The 24,781-nt window shown below is 42.2% G+C and overlaps 1 protein-coding gene across 3 annotated transcripts in view; it reads right to left on the bottom strand.

Moving 5' to 3' along the window:
- ston2 (stonin 2) overlaps positions 1-24,781 on the bottom strand; it is a 53,824-nt gene that overhangs the window by 22,895 nt on the left and 6,148 nt on the right. Inside the window, exons 3-4 of one of the 3 annotated variants that reach the window (XM_029687509.2) lie at positions 16,568-16,717; positions 10,586-10,795 (exon numbers count right to left, since the gene is read on the bottom strand). In XM_029687509.2, coding sequence (XP_029543369.1) covers positions 10,586-10,795; positions 16,568-16,717 — 360 coding nt within the window. Of the gene's footprint in view, positions 1-1,184; positions 1,707-10,585; positions 10,796-16,567; positions 16,718-24,781 lie in introns of those variants that run through there. The other 2 variants (XM_029687510.2, XM_029687511.2) reach the window with 2 other exon arrangements.

Genomic DNA, 24,781 nt, shown 5'->3' with positions numbered 1-24,781 from the left:
GCTGCCAAATGGTAGTCTACTAACACACAGACACGCACACATACATTATCCACTGCCATTGAATACAGCCAAAAGAACACAATATACAGACATATACATTCATGCTACATACACACACACATATATCGTAACTGCTGCTACCAGACTCTTGCAATGCTCAGTTTATACACTGCCCACATACACATGTAAATATTGGACTATAACTTATTATATTTATGCTAAAACGTTTATTCTATTCTATTGAGCCATTTACTTTATGTTCATATTCTTATCTTTTATTGTTGTTGTATTGTTGAGAAGGATCCTTCACATAAGTACTTTGTTGGACGATGTATACCATGCGTATCCCGTACATATGGCTAATAGAACTTGGGCACATATAACATATAACACACACACACGCGCGCAGTTTACTAACATGTCGCTGAATAACTGATTTCACATCCCTTTAACTAGTTTTAGTTTCATTTGCTTTGTATTGACTGCAAAGTGTACACACACATGTACACCTCTTGCTTCAGCGACCAGCCGCGAGACAGCAATAGAGATGGGAGGGAGGGTGTCATTATTCATCAACAGTGGACTAAGACCCTGTGAAAAGACTGGCTCTTGTTGCTAAGCGCCAGATGATCAGGCTGTCTTGCCAAGTAGAGACCACAATGAAGACTCAGTGGCACGAGAGAGAGAGAGAGAGAGAGAACACCCCTCTAAAACTTCATCAGGACTTAACAGAGTGGGAATTTAGAAACACACACACACACATGCACCCACTCACTCTCTCTCAGCAGATCTCTCTCATTCACTCCCTCCGTCTACCCTGTTCTCTCCCTCCGGTTTAGCTATCTCAGAAGACAGCAGAGACGTTTCCGTTATATCAGCAACTAACGTGGCAGAGCAAAGAACACAACAATAAGGCTTTTCACAATTGATTCGTCTTCTATTCTCACACTCTCAAGTCAAGGACATATACACAGGAAAGGCTACCCAGCAGGATCATTCACTCACACACTGCAAACAAAGACAGCAAACCACTCCACCCAAACATTACACACTTACACTACACTTCACACTACCCCCTCCAAACACATACACACCACACACCTTGCAAAGATGTAACTAAAGGAGTGAAGACAAAAGAAAATAACTAGTCAAAGATGCGCAAAAGAAAATGAAGTGTCGCTCACCAAGTAGTATCACAGTAAAGGAGTGTGTGGTCTGTCGGGTGTGTGCGCGTGAGCTGGATGAAAGGCTGACTAGGGAGAGGAGTTCCCTGCTGTTCCATAGTGCTGGCTGTAGGTCAGGTCATGTGACTCAGCAGCCACCCTGCATAGTTCAACAGGGGCATGTAGGAGCGGGTAGAAGCCTGCCTACTTCTCCCTCTTTCTCTGTTCACTTTGTTCGGGTCCTCTCTCTTGTACCTTTCTTCTCTCTTCAGGAATATTTACCTCAAATCTCTGCCCCTCTCTCTTTTCACATTTTCCCCACACTCTCTCCACGTCTCTTTCTAATTCGCTTTCTCTCGTTCAAACTACTTCCCTTCACTATTTACCTTCCTTTTTCTCCCTTTCTCTCACTACTTACATTTGTCAGTTAAACAGTCTGTCAGCCTTTTAATCTACGCCTCCGCTGGTTGCTTACCTGTGTAGTAGTTGATCTATGAGCATGGGTCTACACATGCATATTGCGTGTGTGTGTGTGTGTGTGTGTGTGTGTGTGCGTGCGCAAGTGTGTGTACCTTAGCAGGCGTTAACCATGCGCTCCATTATTGAGCAGTACAGTCAGCAACAGGGACTTAAGGCTTGCACACATCGCACCGAAAGTGGATCTCGAGTTCATCTGCTGATCGTTCAGCACGCTCTCTTTTAGGGACCACCTGCTGCTCCAGTTTCAACTGTTCTGCCTTACTATTATTCGACCATGCTGGTCATTTATGAACATTTGAACATCTTGGCCATGTTCTGTTATAATCTCCACCGGGCACAGCCAGAAGAGGACTAGCCACCCCACATATGCTCTCTCTAATTCTCTCTTTCTTTCTCTCTCTCGGAGGACCTGAGCCCTAGGACCATGCCCCAGGACTACCTGACATGATGACTCCTTGCTGTCCCCAGTCCACCTGACTGTGCTGCTGCTCCAGTTTCAACTGTTCTGCCTTATTATTATTCGACCATGCTGGTCATTTATGAACATTTGAACATCTTGGCCATGTTCTGTTATAATCTCCACCCGGCACAGCCAGAAGAGGACTGGCCACCCCACATAGCCTGGTTCCTCTCTAGGTTTCTTCCTAGGTTTTGGCCTTTCTAGGGAGTTTTTCCTAGCCACCGTGCTTCTACACCTGCATTGCTTGCTGTTTGGGGTTTTAGGCTGGGTTTCTGTACAGCACTTTGAGATATCAGCTGATGTACGAAGGGCTATATAAATACATTTGATTTGATTTGATTTGTAGACGTCTGACAGCCGAAATTTTTCACAAGTCCATTTGTAAAATTGGTGCAAATTACGTTCAGAGATGCTAAGAACTCTCGGGCCAGCTTAACGCTATTGGTGTGTGAATTTCGGCAGGTAGCCTAGCGGTTAAGAGCTTGGGGCCAATAACCGAAAGGTTGGTTCGAATCCCTGAGCCGACTAGGTCAAAAATCTGTTGATGTGCCCTTGAGCAAGGCATTTTACCATAATTCAGCGTTTCCCAAACTCAGTCCTGGGGACCCCAAGGGGTGTATATTTAGTTTTTTTACCCTGGCACGACACAGCTGAACTAAATGTGCACCACTTGGGGTCACAAGTCCCACCACCAAGTTTGGGAAACCCTCCCCTAATTGCTCCTGTCAGTCACTCTGGAAAAGAGTGTCTGCTAAATAACTAAAATGACAAAGTAAAAATTGTGCCCTTACTGTATCCATCGAAAATATTTGCAGCACCCCCACCCACACACTCATTTTAAAGGGAACCTGAATGTCAAAAGGTCAAACCTGAGGTCAAAGGTCAGTCTTTAAAGTGTTGGTAGTGGCCCCCTGCAGGGATCTATAGGGACTCTGAGAACCTCAGGACATCCCATGGCTAATCTGTTCCCGCTATAATTTTGAGTACTAGTTACTCAGTTTTTCCCCACTATAATTATGTCCCACACCCTTCACACACACACCCTTCACACACACACACACACACCATTCACACACACAACACCCTTCACACACACACACACACACAAACTGTTCCGTTCAGGTGGGTGCTACATACAGTTGAAGTCGGAAGTTTACATAAAAAAGTTTTAATGACTCCAACCTAAGTGTTTCAGCCACTCCACAAATGTCTTGTTAACAAACTATAGCTTTGGCAAGTCAGTTAGGACATCTACTTTGTGCATGACAAGTCATTTTTCCAACAATTGTTTACAGACAGATTATTTCACAAAATGCCAGAAAATGATGTCATGGCTTTAGAAGCTTCTGATTGACTCAAATGATGTCAATTAGCCTATTGGAGGTGTACCTGTGGATGTATTTCAAGGCCTACTTTCAAACTCAGTGCCTCTTTGCTTGACATCATGGGAAAATCTAAATAAATCAGCCAAGACCTCAGAAAAAAATTGTAGACCTCCACAAGTCTGGTTCATCCTTGGGAGCAATTTACAAACGCCTGAAGGTACCACGTTCATCTGTACAAACAATAGCACGCAAGTATAAACACCATGGGACCACGCAGCTGTCATACCGCTCAGGAAGGAGACGTGTTCGGTCTCCTAGAGATGAACGTACTTTGGTGTGAAAAGTGCAAATCAATCCCAGACCAACAGCAAATGACCTTGTTAAGATGCTGGAGGAAACAGGTACAAAAGTATCTACATCCACAGTAAAACGAGTCCTATATCGACATAACCTGAAATGCCGCTCAGCAAGGAAGAAGCCACTGCTCCAAAACCGCCATAAAATAAGCCAGACTAGGGTTTGCAACTGCAAATGGGGACAAAGATTGTACTTTTTGGAGAAATGTTCTCAAGTCTGAACTGTTTTCCCATATTGACCATCGTTATGTTTGGAGGAAAAAAGGGGAGGCTTGTAAGCCAAAGAACACCGTCCCAACAGTGAACATCACAAAATAGATGTCATCATGAGGAAGCAAAATTATGTGGATATATTGAAGCAACATCTCAAGACATCAGTCAGAAAGTTAAAGCTTGGTCGCAAATGGGTCTTCCAAATGGACAATGACCCCAAGCATACTTCCAAAGTTGTGGCAAAATGGCTGAAGGACAACAAAGTCAAGGTATTGGGAGTGGCCATCACAAAGCCCTGACCTCAATCCTAGAGAAAACTTGTGGGCAGAACTGAACAAGTGTGTGCGAGCAAGGAGGCCTACAAACCTTACTAAGTTACACCAGCTCTGTCAGGAGGAATGGGCCAAAATTCACCCAACTTATTGTGGGAAGCGGGTGGAAGGCTACCTGAAACGTTTGACCCAAGTTAAACAATTTAAAGGCAATGCTATCAAATACTAATTGAGTGTATGTAAACTTCTGACCCACTGGGAATGTGATGAAAGAAATACAAGCTGAAATAAATCATGCTCTGTACTTTTATTCTGACATTTCACATTGTTAAAATAACTGATCCTAACTGTCCTAAAACAGGGAATTTTTACTAGGATTAAATGTCAGGAATTGTGAAGAACTGAGTTTAAATGTATTTGGCTAAGGTGTATGTAAACTTCCGACTTCAACGGCATACTGATTGTTGCATAGACATGTCATGATTAGAACTGACATGATTCCTTAACTCTACATGTCAAGAGAGGCATGTCTGTTCTGCTCAATATACACTGCTCAAAAAAATAAAGGGAACACTTAAACAACACAACGTAACTCCAAGTCAATCACACTTCTGTGAAATCAAACTGTCCACTTAGGAAGCAACACTGATTGACAATAAATGTCACATGCTGTTGTGCAAATGGAATAGACAACAGGTGGAAATGATAGAAAATTAGCAAGACACCCCCAATAAAGGAGTGGTTCTGCAGGTGATAACCACAGACCACTTCTCAGTTCCTATGCTTCCTGGCTGATGTTTTGGTCACTTTTGAATGCTGGCGGTGCTTTCACTCTAGTGGTAGCATGAGACGGAGTCTACAACCCACACAAGTGGCTCAGGTAGTGCAGCTCATCCAGGATGACACATCAATGCGAGCTGTGGCAAGAAGGTTTGCTGTGTCTCAGCGTAGTGTCCAGAGCATGGAGGCGCTACCAGGAGACAGGCCAGTACATCAGGGAGACTTGGAGGAGGCTGTAGGAGGGCAACAAACCAGCAGCAGGACCGCTACCTCCGCCTTTGTGCAAGGAGGAGCAGGAGGAGCACTGCCAGAGCCCTGCAAAATGACCTCCAGAAACAGACTCTATGAGGGTGGTATGAGGGCCGACGTCCACAGGTGGGGGTTGTGCTTATAGCCCAACACCGTGCAGGACGTTTGGCATTTGCCAGAGAACACACCGTGGAGAACTTTCTGCTGCCTGCAACATCCTCCAGCATGACCGGTTTGGCGGTGGGTCAGTCATGGTGTGGGGTGGCATTTCTTTGGGGGGCCGCACAGCCCTTCATGTGCTCGCCAGAGGTAGCCTGACTGCCATTAGGTACCGAGATGAGATCCCCAGACCCCTTGTGAGACCATATGCTGGTGCGGTTGGCCCTGGGTTCCTCCTAATGCAAGTCAATGCTAGACCTCATGTGGCTGGAGTATGTCAGCAGTTCCTGCAAGAGGAAGGCATTGATGCTATGCACTGGCCCGCCCGTTCCCCAGACCTGAATCCAATTGAGCACATCTGGGACATCATCTCTTGCTCCATCCACCAACGCCACGTTGCACCACAGACTGTCCAGGAGTTGGCGGATGCCAACTAAACAGCTAAAAGTGTTTTTATACACTAACTCTATTTTATCAATATACCGATCGGGCTTCAGCATAGCACAATTACAGCAGCCATTAACGTTTTAAATGATATCACTGAAGCCCTTCACAAAAAACAGCACTGTGTCTCACTTTTTTTATTAATCTCTCTAAGGCTTTTGATACAGTTGATCATGCTATACCGAGGCAGAGATTGTCGGGTGTAGGTCTTTCAGAGCATGCAGTTGCATGGTTTGCTAACTATCTGTTTGATAGAACTCAGTGCACTCAAGTTGATGGGCTCATGTCTGCTAAATTGTCTGTCTGTAATCATGTGCCCCAGGGCTCTGTACTTGGTCCCCTCTTATTCACTATTTATATAATAATTTAGACAAAACTGTGCAAAATGCACAACTTCACTTTATGCTGATGATATTATTTATTGTTGTGCCTCGTGTGTCACAAAATCTTTCCAAACTGCTTTTTATACTGTTCAACATACCTTGTGTCAATTGAAGCTTATACTCAATACTGACAAAACTCAACTAATGGTGTTTTCTAAAGAAAGAAATAGATCTCTGAACCTTTCACCTATTACTATCTGTCAGGGCAATGAGATTAAGACTGTAACATCATAAATATCTTGGGATTTTATTTTAGGAATAATACCTGTTTTTCTTTTTGAAGCCAGAAGGAGGCTAGTATTTACTAGACTATGGGGATATTTTATATATGAATGCTTTCGCTCAGTGTTTGAGATCAATTGACACCCTTTACCATGGCACATTGAGATTTATTTTAAACTGCAAAATCCTTACGCAGCACTGCACTTTATATACCAGGGTTGGCTGGCCTTCTCTAGTCACTCGTAGGCTCAGTCACTGGTATACTTTTATTTACAAAGCAATTTTGGGTTTACTACCATTTTACTTGGGCATTTTTATTGTTCAGAAATGTGATGGGTAATCTCTTCGTTTGCAGGACTTTATCCTGCTAACTGTTCCAAACGTCCGTACTGAATTTGGTAAAAGGGCTTTTATGTAATCTGCGCCATCGGCTTGGAACGCCTTACAAAATACTTTTAAACTGGAAGAACTTGTCCCGATTGGTGTTTTTAAATCACTGAAGAAGAATTTTGAGGCTGATTCCCTGACCTGTCAATGTTTTTAATTTGCTGGTTTATGATTTTGTTATACTCTTGTGAATTCTATTGTTCTTACTGGATTACTTGTAGTTTTTCATGTTGTCTGTCTGTAATTGTGTAATGACTTGGTGCTGCCTATCTTGCCCAGGACGCGCTTGAAAATGAGATTTCAAATCTCAATGAGCCCTTACTGGTTAAATAAAAGGTTAAATAAAAAATAAATAGTGCTATAGGGAAAAGGTAATTACAGGGGAGGGGTGGAGGATTCGGTGTAACGGGACAACCTATATTTTCATGTTGGAACTCGCCCCAAACCATTGTGGTAGTGAGTAAGTGATTGAGTGAGTGTGAGCCAGACTGTGCATCTCTAGTCTCTTCTACTATGTCTCTCCCTGTTAAGGCTGCCTTCCTAGCTGAACTGACAAGCACAGCTGAACACACACATACACACACACACACACACAATCCATCATTCATGGACACACACACTCGCAAAAACTTCTGCCCCGAACCTCACACATCTGTCAGAGAATTATTACTAGTGTAGTTCATTTTAGAATGACAGAGATATACACACACCTCTCCCACTGTCCAATTTCCACCATAAACACAGGGATAATTACCACCCTTCCCTCCAAAACAACAGAAGTTCTGTCACAACCCCTCATTAAGAAAGAAGAAGCAGCCACTTCAACGCTTCCTTCCCCTCTTGCTGGGAATGTGTGTGTGTGTGTGTGTGTGTGTGTTTCTTTCCCTTGTCTCACATACTAGGACTAGGTTACTCCAGAGAAGAGACAGAAGATAAGGCAGTCTGTTCCATATAATATAGAACTTCTCAGTCAACATTAAAGTTGTATCTCAATAATCAAATGTTTTTCTCTCCTCATCTCAGTCTATTAAAAGGAAAGGAGACGATGAGAGGAGACTATTGAGACGCAGCCAGCGTTGGGAGTCTCTAGTGCTCCAGACGGGTATACACAATAATCATATCAACAGACAAATCCACTTCCTGTTAACACTACTGCTTAGTTATGGAAGGATTAATGAGAGAGAGAGAGAGAGAGAGAGAGAGAGAGAGAGAGAGAAAAAAGGGAGCGACAGAGGGGGACCGGGAAGAGAAAATGAACATATCATGAAAGAGTGAGAGAAAGAGGGTGAGTGAGAGAAAGATTGAATACTTAGTGGCTTCAGAAAGTAGTCATACCCCTTGACTTATTCCACATTTTGTTGTGTTACAGCCTTGAATTCAAAATGTATTAAGTATTTCTCTCACCCACCTACACACAATACCCCATAATGACAAAGTGAAAACATGTATTCTTTTTGTGTGCACCTTTATTGAAAATTAAATACAGAAATATCTAATTTACATAAGTATTCACACTCCTGAGTCAATACATGCTAGAATCACCCGTGGCAGCGATTAGAGCTGTGGGTCTTTCTGGGTAAGTCTAAGAGCTTTGTACACCTGATGGTACAATATTTGCACATTATTCTTTCTAAAATTCTTCAAGCTCTGTCGAGTTGGTTGTTGATCATTGCGAGACAAAAATTTTGAAGGCATGCTAGTCCAAAAAAAAAAAACTAGGCCACCCAAGAACATTCAGTCTTGGTACCCATAATTGTTTTTACAAGGATTTTTCCCCAGTTTCTGTTGGAAATGATGAATCACCACCATGCTTGAAAATATGAAAAGTGGTACTCAGTGATGTGTTGGATTTGCCCCAAACATAATGCTTTGTACTCAGGACATTAAGTTAATTTCTTTGCCACATTTGTTGCAGATTTACTTTAGCGTCTTACTGCAAAAAAAGATGCATGTTTTGTTCCTTCTTTTCACTCTGTCATTTAGGTTAGTATTGTGGAGTAACTACAATGTTGTTGATCCATCCTCAGTTTTATCCTATCACACCCATTAAACTATAACTGTCTTAATGTCACCACTGGCCTCATACAAGCCCTTTCCAAACAATGCAGAGTTAAAATGTAAGAAAAATAGCAAATAAATAGCAAATATTGCTCGGCTCTCCATTTCCTGTAGTCCACAATCAGCTCCTTTGTCTTGCTGACGTTAAGGGAGAGGTTGTTGTCCTAGCATAATATTGCCAGGTCTCCGACCTCCGGCCTGTAGGCTGTCTCACTGTGATCAGGCCTACCGCCGTCGGCAAACTTAATGGTGTTTGAGTCGTAGGTGAACAGGGAGAACAGGAGAGGACTAAGCACACACCCCTCAGGGGCCCCTGAGTTGAGGGTCAGCGTGGCAGATATGCTGTTGCCTACCCTCACCAGCTAAGGGAGGCCCGTCAGGAAGTCCACGATCCAGTTGCAGAGGGAGGTGTTTAATCCCAGGGTCCTTCGCTAAGTGATGAGCTTCGAGGGCACTATGGTATTGAATAGTGCGCTGCATTTAATTAACAGCGTGTGTGTGTGTGTGTGTGTGTGTGTGTGTGGTGTGTGGTGTGTGGTGTGTGTGGTGTGGTGTGGTGTGTGTGTGTGTGTGTGTGTGTGTGTGTGTGTGTGTGTGTGTGTGTGTGTGTGCAGTGTGTGTGTGTGTGTGTGTGTGTGTGTGTGTTGTGTGTGTGTGTGTGTGTGGTGTATGTGTGTGTGTGTGTGTGTGTGTGTGTGTGTGTGTGTGTGTGTGTGTGTGTGTGTGTGTGTGTGTGTGTGTGTGTGTGTGTGTGTGTGTGTGTGTGTGTGTGTGTGTGTGTGTGTGTGTGTGTGTGTGTGTGTGTGTGTGTGTGTGTGTGTGTGTGAGAGAGAGAGAGAGAGAGAGAGAGTGAGAGAGACCGGCTATGAGGACAAGCCCATTTATCTCATCAAGAGAAATATTCAACTCGCCAAGACTCTGTCCCCTCTAACCCTGTCTCTATGGAAACTTGCGCGCGCGTGTCCCATCAGCCTGAGATTTCTCCCTTAGTCTCTTTCTTTTCTGTTGAAATATACAAGCAAGAACAGACCACATCCCTAAACACATAGAACATTTCCTCAAACACTATTCCCAGCGGTTCCAACACATGCTTTACTTCACTTTCTGTGTGACTTGCTGTAGCAAATCAATTCAACGTGGATAGAAAAACATTTATATCTAAGGCAGCTTCTCTCTGTCCCACCCAGTATAAGTCATGTCCTCCTCATCCCTACCAAACTTCCTTCTAAGCTCCCTCATCCTTAGGGAGCAGGCCGCTGGACTCTGCTCTCCTCTAAATTCATTCCCCTCTCCTTACCTCTTCTCTCACTTCCCCTTCTCTGTTACTGACGGAGGGAGTGGCTGAAAGCAATTGAGCTGAGTCACAGACAGGGAGAGAGTCAGAGGAAGGTGTGGTCTTGTAAGCGCAATGTGTGTGTGTGTGTGTGTGTGTGTGTGTGTACCTTATCTAATAATTTAAATAGGCAGCAATCTATGACTACCATTGCCCACTTCCTTTCTGTAGCACACCTGAGGGGCTTAGAGGCCAAATACTCTTTCCCAATAACTAACTATTTCCCAACAAAACGTACACACAATGAGTGTGTGTGTGTGTGTGTGTGTGTGTGTGTGTACGTGTGTGCATGCATACTCACTGGGTGACTGGGGTCGGGATGACGACTCATTGTGCCGTTCCTCTGCGTTTAGGGAGGGAAGGTCACAAGATGACGCCCCCATGCTCACAGAGCTCTTCCCTGATTGTGTGGTCCAGACTGAGCCTGGTTCTGATTGGGTCCAGCTGCTCTCTGAGGGCGGGACGGCACTCCAGAAACTGGCCGTGGAACAGACACTGTGTCTAGAAGTACCTGACAAAGAGGCAGAGACACATGGTTACACACACTATCATAAACACGCAAACACTATACTTCTTTTTTTTTTACCATATAAATGAACCAATGTATAGGAGTGTCATTCAACCCCCTTTGCTGTTGATCATTGGCTGTGGAGTTTTTAATTAACACGTCTGTAATTAATATGGGAGGGCCATGTATTTACAAAACTGAAAAATTGGGCGTGCAAAATTATTCAGCCCCCTTAAGTTAATACTTTGTAGCGCCACCTTTTGCTGCGATTACAGCTGTAAGTCGCTTGGGGTATGTCTCTATCAGTTTTGCACATCGAGAGACTGAAATTTTTTCCCATTCCTCCTTGCAAAACAGCTCGAGCTCAGTGAGGTTGGATGGAGAGCATTTGTGAACAGCAGTTTTCAGTTCTTTCCACAGATTATCGATTGGATTCAGGTCTGGACTTTGAATTGGCCATTCTAACACCTGAATATGTTTATTTTTGAACCATTCCATTGTAGATTTTGCTTTATGTTTTGGATCATTGTCTTGTTGGAAGACAAATCTCCGTCCCAGTCTCAGGTCTTTTGCAGACTCCATCAGGTTTTCTTCCAGAATGGTCCTGTATTTGGCTCCATCCATCTTCCCATCAATTTTAACCATCTTCCCTGTCCCTGCTGAAGAAAAGGATGCTGCCACCACCATGTTTGACAGTGGGGATGGTGTGTTCAGGGTGATGAGCTGTGTTGCTTTTACGCCAAACATAACGTTTTGCATTGTTGCCAAAAAGTTCAATTTTGGTTTCATCTGACCAGAGCACCTTCTTCCACATGTTTGGTGTGCCTCCCAGGTGGCTTGTGGCAAACTTTAAACGACACTTTTTATGGATATCTTTAAGAAATGGCTTTCTTCTTGCCACTCTTCCATAAGGGCCAGATTTGTGCAATATACGACTGATTGTTGTCCTATGGACAGAGTCTCCCACCTCAGCTGTAGATTGCTGCAGTTCATCCAGAGTGATCATGGGCCTCTTGGCTGCATCTCTGATCAGTCTTCTCCTTGTATGAGCTGAAAGTTTAGAGGGACGGCCAGGTCTTGGTAGATTTGCAGTGGTCTGATACTCCTTCCATTTCAATATTATCGCTTGCACAGTGCTCCTTGGGATGTTTAACGCTTGGGAAATCTTTTTGTATCCAAATCCGGCTTTAAACTTCTTCACAACAGTATCTCGGACCTGCCTGGTGTGTTCCTTGTTCTTCATGATGCTCTCTGCGCTTTTAACGGACCTCTGAGAAAATCACAGTGCAGGTGCATTTATACAGAGACTTGATTACACACAGGTGGATTGTATTTATCATCATTAGTCATTTAGGTCAACATTGGATCATTCAGAGATCCCCACTGAACTTCTGGAGACAGTTTGCTGCACTGAAAGTAAAGGGGCTGAATAATTTTGTACGCCCAATTTTTCAGTTTTTGATTTGTTAAAAAAGTTTGAAATATCCAATAAATGTTGTTCCACTTCATGATTGTGTCCCACTTGTTGTTGATTCTTCACAAAAAAATACAGTTTTATATCTTTATGTTTGAAGCCTGAAATGTGGCAAAAGGTCGCAAAGTTCAAGGGGGCCGAATACTTTCGCAAGGCACTGTATCTGTACTTGAACCTACAATAATAACTCAATCTACCAGAATGCCTTAGAAATACGGATTCATATAAAGGAGATTCCTCATAACAGAAAACAAAGTTCAGAAAAAATTGTCTGCTTGTTTTAGTCCATTTCAAAATGTAAGAAAGGTACAACATGTCTACAGATGACCTTTCAACACGGCCTGCTCCCGAGCCTCCTCACTACTTAGGCAAACATAATATTGTAGGGCTTCCCTTATGCCCCATTTATGGCGGTGCGAGCTGCCACGAGTGAGTGCTAGCTAGCTACCGGCCGGAACATTGAGCTAGCCAAGACCAACAACAGACTATATAGCTACAAGTAGTGAGTGGAGATACAGACTATACTAAACAAGTTCAAATGTCTTACCTGTGATTAAATGTTTTCCACACACATAGCTACGTGTAGCGTACTTGGACACCGGTTCCCCACATTTCACACGCCGAGTAGCCTGAAGCCACTGGGCTCTTCTTCCAGGCCCTATTTCCCTACGTGGGAGCATTGCAAACCGTAGATCGGGATTTCGACCAGGCTATATCATAAGAGGGGCATACCTTCTTAAGACGTAAATATCGACTTGGAGTATGGAACGATTCTATAATGAACAAAAATATAAACGCAATATGTAAAGTGTTGGTCCCACGTTTCATGAGCTGAAATGAAAGATCACAGAAATGTTCCATAAGCACAAAAAGCGTATCTCTCTCAAATGTTGCGCACAAATGTTTACACCCTGTTCGTGAGCGTTTCTCCTTTGCCAAGATAATCCCATCCACCTGACAGGTGTGGCATATCAAGTCATGAGGGGGCGTGCAATTTCACATGCTGACTGCAGGACTGTTCACCAGAGCTGTTGCCAGAGAAATTCATTTTCATTTCTCTACCATAAGCTGCCTACAACGTCCTTTTATAGAATTTGGCAGTACGTCCAACCGGACTGACAATCGCAAACCAAGTGTAACCACGCCAGCCCAGGACCTCCACACCCAGCTTCTCCACCGGCATGATCATCTGAGACCAGCCCCCCCGGAAAACTGTGGGTTTGCACAACCAAAGAATGTCTGCACAACTGTCAAAAACCGTCTGAGGGAAGCTCATCTGGGTACTCGTCAACTTCACCAGGCCCATGACCGGACTGCAGTTTGCCGTCATAACTGACTTCAGTGGGCAAATGCTCACCTTCGCTGGCCACTGGCACACTGGAGAAGTGTGCTCTTCACGGATGAATGCCAGCTTTCATGGCATGCATGGCGTCGTGTGGGCGCGCGGATTGCTGATGTCAACGTTGTGAACAGACTGCCACCGCCATGTTGGCGGTGGGGTTATGGTATGGGCAGGCATAAGCTAGGGACAACGAACACAATTGCATTTTATCAATGGCATATTGAATGCACCGAGATACCATGACGACATCCTGAGGCCCATTGTCGTGCCATTCAACCGCCGCCACCACCTCACGTATCTGCATGATAATGCACAGCCTCATGTCACAAGCAGAGGTAGACAATTCCTGGAAGCTGAAAATGTCCCAGTTCTTCCATTGCCTGCATACTCACCAGACATGTCACACATTGAGCAATTGTGAGAAGCTCTGGATCGACATGTGCGGCAGCGTGTTCCAGTTCCCGCCAATATCCAGCAACTTCACACAGATATTAAAGAGGAGTGGGACAACATTCCACAGGCAATAATCAACAGCCTGATCAACTCTATGCGAAGGAGATGTGTTGCACTGCATGAGGCAAATGGTGGTTTTCTGATGCACGCCCCTATTTTTCATTTTGTTAAGGTATCTGTGACTAACAGATCCAGATCTGTATTCCCAGTCATGTGAAATCCATAGATTAAGGCCTAATTAATTTATTTCAACTGACTGATTTCCTGAAATCTGTAAAATCTTTGAAATTGTTGCGTGTTGAGTTTACATTTTTGTTCGGTGTGGAAGGGTGAGCGGCTGAATGTATAAACACTTTCCATGTGCGAACACACACAAGAGACACACACATTAAACCAACCCCCAAGACAACGCTCGTTTGGCTTCAGTCATAGCCGCTGCATTAGGTAATGACCAAGCCCCCCAGAAAATGTTCAGCCCTTCATTAAGACAATTTTTGTTGGTGTTTCCTTTATTTTGGAAGTTACATGTAGTTAGCTAGTGTTCTAATGACTCAATGGGAGTATCTACTCTTTGTTAACTAAGACTTTTACAAATGAGTATGGGGCATAGATACCCCATATACCAATGATGATTGTCTGCTAGTTTAACTTCTTCGATATAGGGGGCGCTTTTAATTTTTGGATGAAAAACGTTCCCGTTTTAAACAATATATTTTGTCACGAAAAGATGCTCCACTATGCATATAATTGACAGATTTGGAAAGAAAACACTCTGACGTTTCCAAAAGATATTGTCTGTGAGTGCCACAGAACTGATATTACAGGCGAAACCCAGATAAAAATCCAATCAGGAAGTGCCGCATTTTTTTAAACCGCCTCATTCCAATGACTCCTTATATGGCTGTGAAGGAGCTAGGAGTCAGCTTACGTTTTCCACGTTTTCCCCAAGGTGTCTACAGCATTGTGACGTATTTGTAGGCATATCATTGGAAGATTGACCATAAGAGACTACATCTACCAGGTGGTCGTTTGGTGTCCTCCGTTGCAATTATTGCGTCTCCAGCTGCAGAATTTTTCCGTTTGCTTCTGATGACAAGCCAACTGCCACTACTGATAGATTATCGAATAGATATGTGAAAAACACGTTGAGGATTGATTCTAAACAATGTTTGCCATGTTTCCGTCGATATTATGGAGCTAATTTGGAAAAAAGTTTGGCGTTGTAAGTGACTGCATTTTCCGGTATTTTTCTTAGCGAAACGTGATGAACAAATATTTAGTCTACACAAATAATCTTTTTGGAAAAAATGAACATTTGCTATCTAACTAAGAGTCTCGTCATTGAAAACATCCGAAGTTCTTCAAAGGTAAATTATTTGAATGCTTTTCTTGTTTTTGTGAAAATGTTGCCTGCTGAATGCTAGGCTTAATGCTATGCTAGGCTATCAATACTCTTACACAAATGCTTGTGTAGCTTTGGTTGAAAAGTATATTTTGAAAATCTGAGATGACAGTGTTGTTAACAAAAGGCTAAGCTTGTGTTTCAATATATTTATGTCATTTCATTTGCGATTTTCATGAATAGGAAATGTTGCGTTATGGTAATGAGCTTGAGGCTATGATTATGCTCCCGGATACGGGATTGCTCGACGCTAGAGTTTAAATGCCGTTTTGGTCATCAAGAATGACTTCCATAAACAACCACAAAAAAATAATTAAACTTCGGTTAAAATGTTTTGTTGGAATTACGATTCTGTGATTTTAACATTGGTCGTATACAAAAATACATGTTTTTCAATTTTCTAAAGATCAAATATTTGGAGATTTCAATCAATTTCCCTGATTCACCCCCCCCAATGTGGGTATGTGTGGTATAATGGCTACTTTTCAGCCTTGGTGTGTGTTGGTGCTGACTGTGTCGTGTTAGTGTGTGTTAGTGCACCACTTCAGAGACCAGCAGAGAGAGCAACACATACTGTACACTCCTGGGTGGCAGCCATCGAGTATGGTGCCATTACCCAGCATACTCTACTGCACTGGATAGACAACAGACGCCTATCTCGGTCTGTCGTTTTCAAGGGAGACGCCAGAGGTGAAGAGGAAGAGAGAGTAGAGGAGGGTGGAGAAGGAAGGAAGGCAGCCAAAAATACCAAGGAGTAGGATGCGTGAACACAGAGGGAGGTGGAGATGAAGGAGGGCGAAGAGGAGGGAGACATTCGTGTTAAGACGATGATGACTGGGAGAAACAAAGCAAAAACAACAGAGGAGAAGAAAACAGTGGAGGAGATCAAAGCATGGATGGAGACAAAAGGGACGGTAGGGAAGAGGAAGAACAGAAGGAGAAATAGGAGGTGACCAAATCATCATGATATAGGGGGAACCTGTGACCAAAACCTGTGTACTTTTAATAAAGGTTATTTTTGCAAGTATACAGAGTATGCGAGAGTTCCTTTCACAATGTACAGAATTTTACAGAGCTAGAAAGCACTAGTGAGCGAGTAATTACCTTTTACCTGCGACTGCAGATTGGGCGAGGGCCAGGGCTTCTCTTCGAATAAGACCCATGCGTTCTGCTGAGGGGGAGGGGCTAACAGCTCGACACTGGAAGAGTTCTCAGAAGGGGCGGGGCTAGGCCTCTGCAAGCTGCTGTCCACATCTAATGTGTCACACACACACACACACACACACACACACATACACAGAATGAACCAAGGGAATGTCTTTCTATGACAACATTTCTGCCCTATTCCTCGTTTAACCCTTTACATCCCGTATACGGGTTGAAAATGGCAGGTTTGGACACTGATAAGCACCTAAATTGGAATGTAGTGGCTGTACCAGTAACATGCTATACATAATGTCAGAGCTCAGGGCCTCCGCTTCACAGCTCTGTATGGGTTTTGACTGACAGTCTTCTGAACTTGAGCACCGCTCGTTACAAGAAGTTGCCCCCATCCTCCCGCTAATTGGGCAACTTTTGCAAATGTTTTGTCGTCTGAGTGAGGGAAATACTGTAAATTAAGAGGACCCGATGTATCTTGAAAGATGAGATGTTGAGGATTACAATAAATATTGTGTTGATGTCATACAAGCAAGCCAAACACCTGTGAGTCCAAATGTGCACGTCACATTTCCATATAATAAAACTCATGTAATATACAGTGTCACATTAACATTTTATTTTTATTATTGACCACATGATTTGTTCTGAAAAAATATAATTGGGGGGGGGGGGCTTTGTTGAATACAATGGCTTTGTTGAATATTCATTTCTGATTGGCTTAAAGAGTGTACATCTAGAGTGTACATTATTTCCCTATGACGCAGAGTGTATTTGCACAGTAGAAAAATATATGTATATAGTTTATTCTTACATGTTCTATGTTTGAGCTGCTTTTGCAAGTAAATGTCAAATTGAAAACATTATTGGCATTGTTTATTTCAATTTTCATAATAGGAAGCTTGGACTGATGGTTGGTTAGCTAAACTAGCAGGTATGTTTGTTTGGTTGCCAAGACAACTACTGTCCTATCTAGTAAACTTGCTAGCTACTTCAGTGGATGTTGAACACATTTCTACCGTCAAATTAGTTCAATTAAAGCCATGGTATACAGTTCATTCGGAAAGTATTCCCACATTTTGTTACAGCCTTATTTCAAAAAAAAAAAAAAATTAAATTAAATTATCCTCATCAACAATACCCCATAATGACGAAGCGAAAACAGGTTAAGGATTTAAAAATAAATGTAAAATAAAAAAACGTATTTACATATGTATTCAGACTCAAAATGAGGCTCGAAATTGACTTCAGATGCATCCTGCTTCCAATTTTTCTACAACTTGATTGGAGTCTACCTGTGGTAAATTCAATTGATTGGACATGATTTGGAAAGGCACACACATCTGTCTAAGGTCCCACAGTTGACAGTGCATGTCAGAGCAAAAACCAAGCCATGAGTTCAAAGGAATTTTCCTTAGAGCTCTGAGATAGGATTATGTCGAGGCACAGATCTGGGGAAGGTTACCAAAACATTTATGCACCATTGAAGATCACAGTGGCCTCCATTCTTAAATGGAAGAAGTTTGGAACCATTAAGACTTCCTCGAGCTGGCTGCCCGGCCAAACTGAGCAATCAGAGGGGAGAAGGGCCTTGGTAAGGGAGGTGACCAAGAACCCGATGGTCACTGACAGAGCTCCATAATTTATCTGTGGAGATGGGAGAACCTTCCAGTAGGACAACCATCTCTGCAGCACTCCACCAACCAGAATGGCAATCATGTTTGTCCCAATAACCAGTTGGAATTCAGTTAATTCTAACAATATGCTGTTCAGAGAATTAAAAAACTTCTAAATTCCCGTGAATGTCAAATAAAAAGCAGGACCCACAGGGAAACACACCCATTAGTCACTCCCCACCCATTAGACCCTCTCTATAAATTGTTGACCCTCCCCTGCCATCATTTCTTAGCTCACTCAAGCGTGTTATCCAGCTAGCGAGCTAGCTCAAGCGCGTTAACTAGCTAGCTCAAGCGTGTTAGCTAGCTAGCTCAAGCGTGTTAGCTCAAGCATGTTAGCTAGCTCAACGTGTTAGCTAGCTCAAGCGTATTCACTAGCTAGCTCAAGCGTATTCGCTAGCTAGCTCAACCTAGCTTAACCTAGGAGTGGCTTCTCAATAGAAGCCACTCCTAGGTTAATCCTGTGGACCTAATTCATATAATGCATGTCATAACAAGATGCCCAGCACTTCAAGCATCCTCAACTCTCTCTCGATCTCTCCACATACGCAAAATATTTCGCATCTTACGCCATAGGCTGCACTTGCCTATCCATCATGCATGTAAACAACTAGCTTTCCTGCTCTATCAACACTGATTGGTGAAGTCATTGAGCTCAATGTAAAAAATAATTATAATAATTGACTTCACAGGTTAAAAAGGAACAGAAAGGAACGGTATAAACCGTTACTTTTTTGTGGGTTCGAACTGGTTCAGAACTTTATGTTGAACAGTGGAACGAAACCCCAAACCCTGCTTCTTTGAGTCATAAACGTGCATTGAATGTACTTAGGAGCTGTGCACACTTCAGAGGAGGTGGCCACTTGGAGATACCAGTTAGACCTCTCACTCAAACCCTTTAAAACATTTCGTCTCATGTTGCACCTACCCTAAATACCCCAATAAATGTAAAATGCACATTCCAATAAATGTAAAATGCACAGAATATCAACAGTGCAATGTTTGGATTAAATATTGTCAGGTGAACTGTTGTGTCCTCACATTTAGTCTAATAATTTTCCCATAATCTCCAAACTGTTCCCTTTTAATGGCTACCATGGTTATGCATATGCTTTCCATAGTATAACGACCCTGGGTTTATAAGCGCGGAAATCGACTCAGCCGCACAAGCATGCTTTTGCAGCACAGTCAATAGCGCGCCGGACCTCGGGCTAGAAGGTCGAGGGTTCGAGACCTGCTCCCTGCTGTTTCATTACAATATTTATTATGTTAGAAACATTTCAATTTAGCCTTATCCATTTAGGCCAACTCATCACACTAGGTTTGGGCGATATACCGTATACTGTGCATTCGGAATTAAAAATGGATTCAATCATTTTTTTCTCTCATCATTCTACACACAATACCCCATAATGACAAAGTGAAAACAGGTTACTGGAAAAATTTGCAAATGTATTAATACATAAATATTTAATTTACATAAGTATTCACACCCCTGAGTCAATACATGTTAGAATCACCTTTGGCAGCGATTACAGCTGTGCGTCTTTCTGGGTAAGTCTAAGAGCTTTGCACACCTGGATTGTACAATATTTGCACATCATTTTTCCAAATTCTTCAAGCTCTGTCAAGGTGGTTGTTGATCACTGCTAGACACCCATTTTCCAGTCTTGCCATATATTTTCAAGCTGATTTAAGTCAAAACTGTAACTTGGCCACTCAGGAACATTCTATGTAGTATTTGTAAACAACTCCTGTGTATATTTGGCCTTGTGTTTTGGATTATTGTCCTGCTGAAAGGTAAATGTATCCCAGTGTCTATTGAAAAGCAGACTGAACCAGGTTTTCCTCTATGATTTTGACTGTGCTTAGCGCTATCAGTTTCTTTTTATCGCTCCACCAAAAAAACTCTAGCACACCCATAACACAATGCAGCCACTACCATGCTTGAAAATATCAAGAGTGGTACTCAGTGATGTGTTGGATTTTCCCCAAACATACCGCTTTGTATTCAGGGTATAAAGTACATTTCTTTGCCACATTTGCTGCAGTTTTACTTTAGCGCCTTATTGCAAAACAGGATGCATGTTTTGGAATATTTTTATTCTGTATATGGTTCCTTCTTTTCACTCTGTCATTTAGGTTAGTATTGTGGAGCAACTACAATGTTGTTGATCCATCCTCAGTTTTATCCTATCACAGCCATTAAACTCTGTTTTAATTTGGCCTCAAGGTGAAATCCCTGAGCGGTTTCCTTCCTCTCTACCAACTGAGTTCAGAAGGATGCCTGTATCTTCGTAATGACTGGGTGTATTGATTAACCATTCAAAGTGTAATTAACAGCTTCACCATACTCAAAGGGATATTCAATGTCTGTTTTTTTATATGAGGCATGGAAAACCCTCCCTGGTCTTTGTAGTTGAATCGGTGTCTGAAATTCACTGCTCGACTGAGGGACCTTACAGATAATTGTATGTGTGGGGTAAAGAGATGAGGTAGTTATTCAAAAATCCTGTTAAACACCATCATTGCACACATAGTGAGTCCATGCAACTAATTATGTGACTTGTTAAGCAAATTCTTACGCCTGAACTTAATAAGGCTTGCCATAACAAAGGCGTTGAATACTTATTAACTCAAGACATTTCAGCTTTTCATTTTTTATTAATTTGAAAAAATGTGTCAAAACATAATTCCACTTAGACATTATGCGGTATTGTGTGTAGGCCAGTGACACAAAATCTAAATTTAATAAATTCAAGCTGTAACAAAGTTACTGAAATCTTTCTGAAGGCACTCTACGTGCTGTTGAAATAGTTGTTTTACCGGAATAAAACAAGAGGCAACTCATCTGGCTGTACAGTACCTGCTGAACAGGGCTTACAACATATTTTACTTTGATTGTTCAGGTTCACCATCAGCAATAGTTTACATAGCTTTGCTGTATATTTTTTTGATATACAGGGTAAATTTAATCATTTCAGAATGAGGACAGCAGTCACTTTTGTGAGGCGCACTGCATGGCCGAAGCGAGAGGAAAAAAACATTGGATTTGGAGATGGGGTGAAATTGCCACCCACCCCTAATCTGATATTGGTAGTGGGGTGTTAGATGCCTAGTCTAGTGGAGTGTTAGATGCCTAGTCTCTCATATGGGAGGGAGGCAGGCACACAGAGACACACGAGAGAGAGAGAAGTCAGCTCAGATAGATCCAGCACAGAAAGGCCCATCTCATGAGAATCATAAGCAGCAGATTTGAATTTAGAATGGAAAATGAATGTGTTTAACTTCTTTGGGACTGGGGGGCAGTATTGAGTAGCTTGGATAATAATGTGCCCAGAGTAAACTGCCTGCTACTCAGGCCCAAAAGCGGGAATATGCATATAATTAGATTTGGATAGAAAACACTGAAGTTTCTAAAACTGTTTGAATGATGTCTGTGAGTATAACAGAACTCATATGGCAGGCAAAAACCTGAGAAAAAAATCCAACCAGGAAGTGGGAAATCTGAAGTCTGTAGTTTTTCAAGTCGTTGCCTATCAAATATACAGTGTCTATGGGGTCATATTGCACTTCCTAAGGCTTCCACTAGATGTCAACAGTCTTTAGAACCTTGTTTGAGGCTTCTACTGTGAAGGAGGAGAGAATGTGAGCTGTTTGAGCCAGAGGTCTGGCAGAGTGTCATGAGCTGATCACGCACGCGCCCATGAGAGGTAGTTGCGTTCCATTGCATTTCTAAAGACAATGGAATTCTCCAGTTGGAACATTATTGAAGATTTATGATCCGAAAAACATCCGAAAGATTGATTCTATACATCGTTTGACATGTTTCTATGAACTGCAAAATCACTTTTTTTACATTTTGTCTGAACAAATTATGCGCATTATGCATTTGGATTACTGGGCTAAACGTGAACAAAAAGGAGGTATTCATCGAACAAAGCAAACATTTATTGTGGAACTGGGATTCCTGGGAGTGCATTCCGATCAAGATCATCAAAGGTAAGTGAATATTTATAACACTATTTCTGACACCTCTCCTTCTTAGGAAAATAGCTGGATGTCTTTCTGTGACTAGCGCTGACCTAACATAGTCGCATGGTGTGCTTTCGCCGTAAAGCCTTTTTGAAATCTGACACAGCGATTGCATTAAGGAGAAGTTTATCTATATTTCCATGCATATCATGTGTATCTTTTATCAATGTTTATTATGAGTATTTCTGTAATTTGATGTGGCTCTCTGCACTTTAACCTCTTGCTTCTACTCGGGACGCTTGCGTCCCAACTAGAGCTCTGGAAATGCAAATGCGCTACGCTAAATGCTAATAGTATTAGTTAAAACTCAAAAGTTCATTAAAATACACATGCAGGGTATCGAATTAAAGCTACACTCGTTGTGAATCCAGGCAACAAGTCAGATTTTTAAAATGCTTTTCGGCGAAAGCATGAGAAGCTATTATCTGATAGCATGTAACACCCCAAAAGACCCGCAGGGGACGTAAACAAAATAATTAGCATTTTGGCGTTACACAAACCGCACAATAAAATAGAAAACATTCATTACCTTTCACCATCTTCTTTGTTGGCACTCCTAGATGTCCCATAAACACTATTTGGGTCTTTATTTCGATTAAATCGGTCCATATAAAGCCTAGATATCGTTATATGTAGACTGTGTGATAAACGAAAAAAACATCGTTTCAAAACGTAACGTCATTTTTTAAAATTCAAAAAGTCGACGATAAACTTTCACAAAACACTTCGAAATACGTTTGTAATGCAACTTTAGGTATTAGTAAACGTTAATAAGCGATAAAATTCATCAGGAGGCGATGTAAAGATCATTAGCTGTCCGTCTGGAAAAATGTCCGTCTGGAAAAATGTCCGGCTAGAAACTCAACGAAAATATCCGGTCCTAGACCTGAGGAGATACGGTGCCCTGCATGTGTTTGACCAAGAAAAAACTCGAAGGGAAATGACAAGACTCTAGACACCGTGTGGAAGCTGTAGGTACTGCAACCTCAGTCAATTAATTGTGGTTCACCTTTATCAATGGGTTCAAGTAGCGCATGGATATATTTTCCCATTTTCAGTGATCAGTTTTTCCTGTGCTTTTCGATGTAAATGCCGTTCTGGTAAAGCCACAGCAGTGATTTAACCAGTTTTATAAACGTCTGAGTGTTTTCTATCCACACAGACTAAGCAAATGCATATACTATATTCCTGGCATGAGTAGCAGGGCGCTGAAATGTTGCGCGATTTTTAACAGAATGTTCAAAAAAGTAGAGGGTCGACTTAAGAGGTTAACCGGATGTTTGTTTGAGGCAATGCATTTCTGATCATAACACACCAATTTCAAATGATGTTTTTGGACATAAAGATTAACTTTATCGAACAAAACACACATTTATTGTGTAACATGAAGTCCTGTGAGTGCCATCTGATGAAGATCATCAAAGGTTAGTGATTAATTTATCTTTAAAATGGTGTAAAATACTTGTATGTTTGAGGAATTTTAATTATGGGATTTCTGTTGTTTTGAATTTGGTGCCATGCAATTTCACTGGCTGTTGATGAGGTGGGACGCTACTGTCCCACATATCCCAGAGAAGTTAAGCAACAAAACTTAGTGCATCGCATCGCACCAAATCGCATTGAGCCGTTCTCTAATCAAACCAAATCGCACCGAATCTTTTCAAACTAAAAGGTATCGTACCTGCATCGTATCGCTCTAGACACGTGTTGGATCCTCTTGAAAGGAAAAGATGCACTTCGAAGAGCACATGGAGCAAATGGAAGAATCGTGAGGATTCACTAGAGGTGAACAAGTTACACTTGAAATTCCCTATTAATGTTTGCCAGCTAAATATTTGATATGTTATAAGTTAACTATTTAAGATGTGTAAAACATATTTTCTGTAGCTCAGGGCTCCAGCTATGAATTTGGTTTGCTAACTTGCTAGCTAAAGGCGGCTAGCTTGCAAGATCACGCTTCTTGGTTAGAGCAGAGACAATCAATTCCCTCCTGGATCAATTGTGAGTAGCCTTTTAAAATAGTTGAATAACGTTTTAAGCTAGGTTGTCTGACCATTCAAATAGTTTATGCTTGCTTGCGCTTGCTAGATAGCATCCACAATGGGAATTTGCTAGTACTTTGATAGCATAAGAAAGAAATAGGGCCCCTTGTGTGCATTGCTCTAATACCGTATATCCCGGTATGAAGGTATGGAAATCTGAATACCGCCCAACCCTAGCACACATCGGCAAAGGTCAGGGGAATCTAATGCAGGGGTACTCAACTCACACCCTACGAGGTCCAGAGCCTGCTGGTTTTCTGTTCTACCTGATAATTAATTGCACACACCTGGTGTCAAAGGTCTAAATAAGTCCCTGATTGGAAGGGAACAATGAAAAAATGCAGTGGAACTGGCTTCATGGTCCAGAGTTGTGTTCAGGGATCTAAAGGATACCTGCCAAATTCACT

This window comes from Oncorhynchus nerka, linkage group LG18 (genome assembly GCF_034236695.1).
Source record: "Oncorhynchus nerka isolate Pitt River linkage group LG18, Oner_Uvic_2.0, whole genome shotgun sequence".
In the NCBI taxonomy this organism is placed as follows: domain Eukaryota; kingdom Metazoa; phylum Chordata; class Actinopteri; order Salmoniformes; family Salmonidae; genus Oncorhynchus; species Oncorhynchus nerka.
This window is presented reverse-complemented; position numbering and strand designations above follow the sequence as displayed.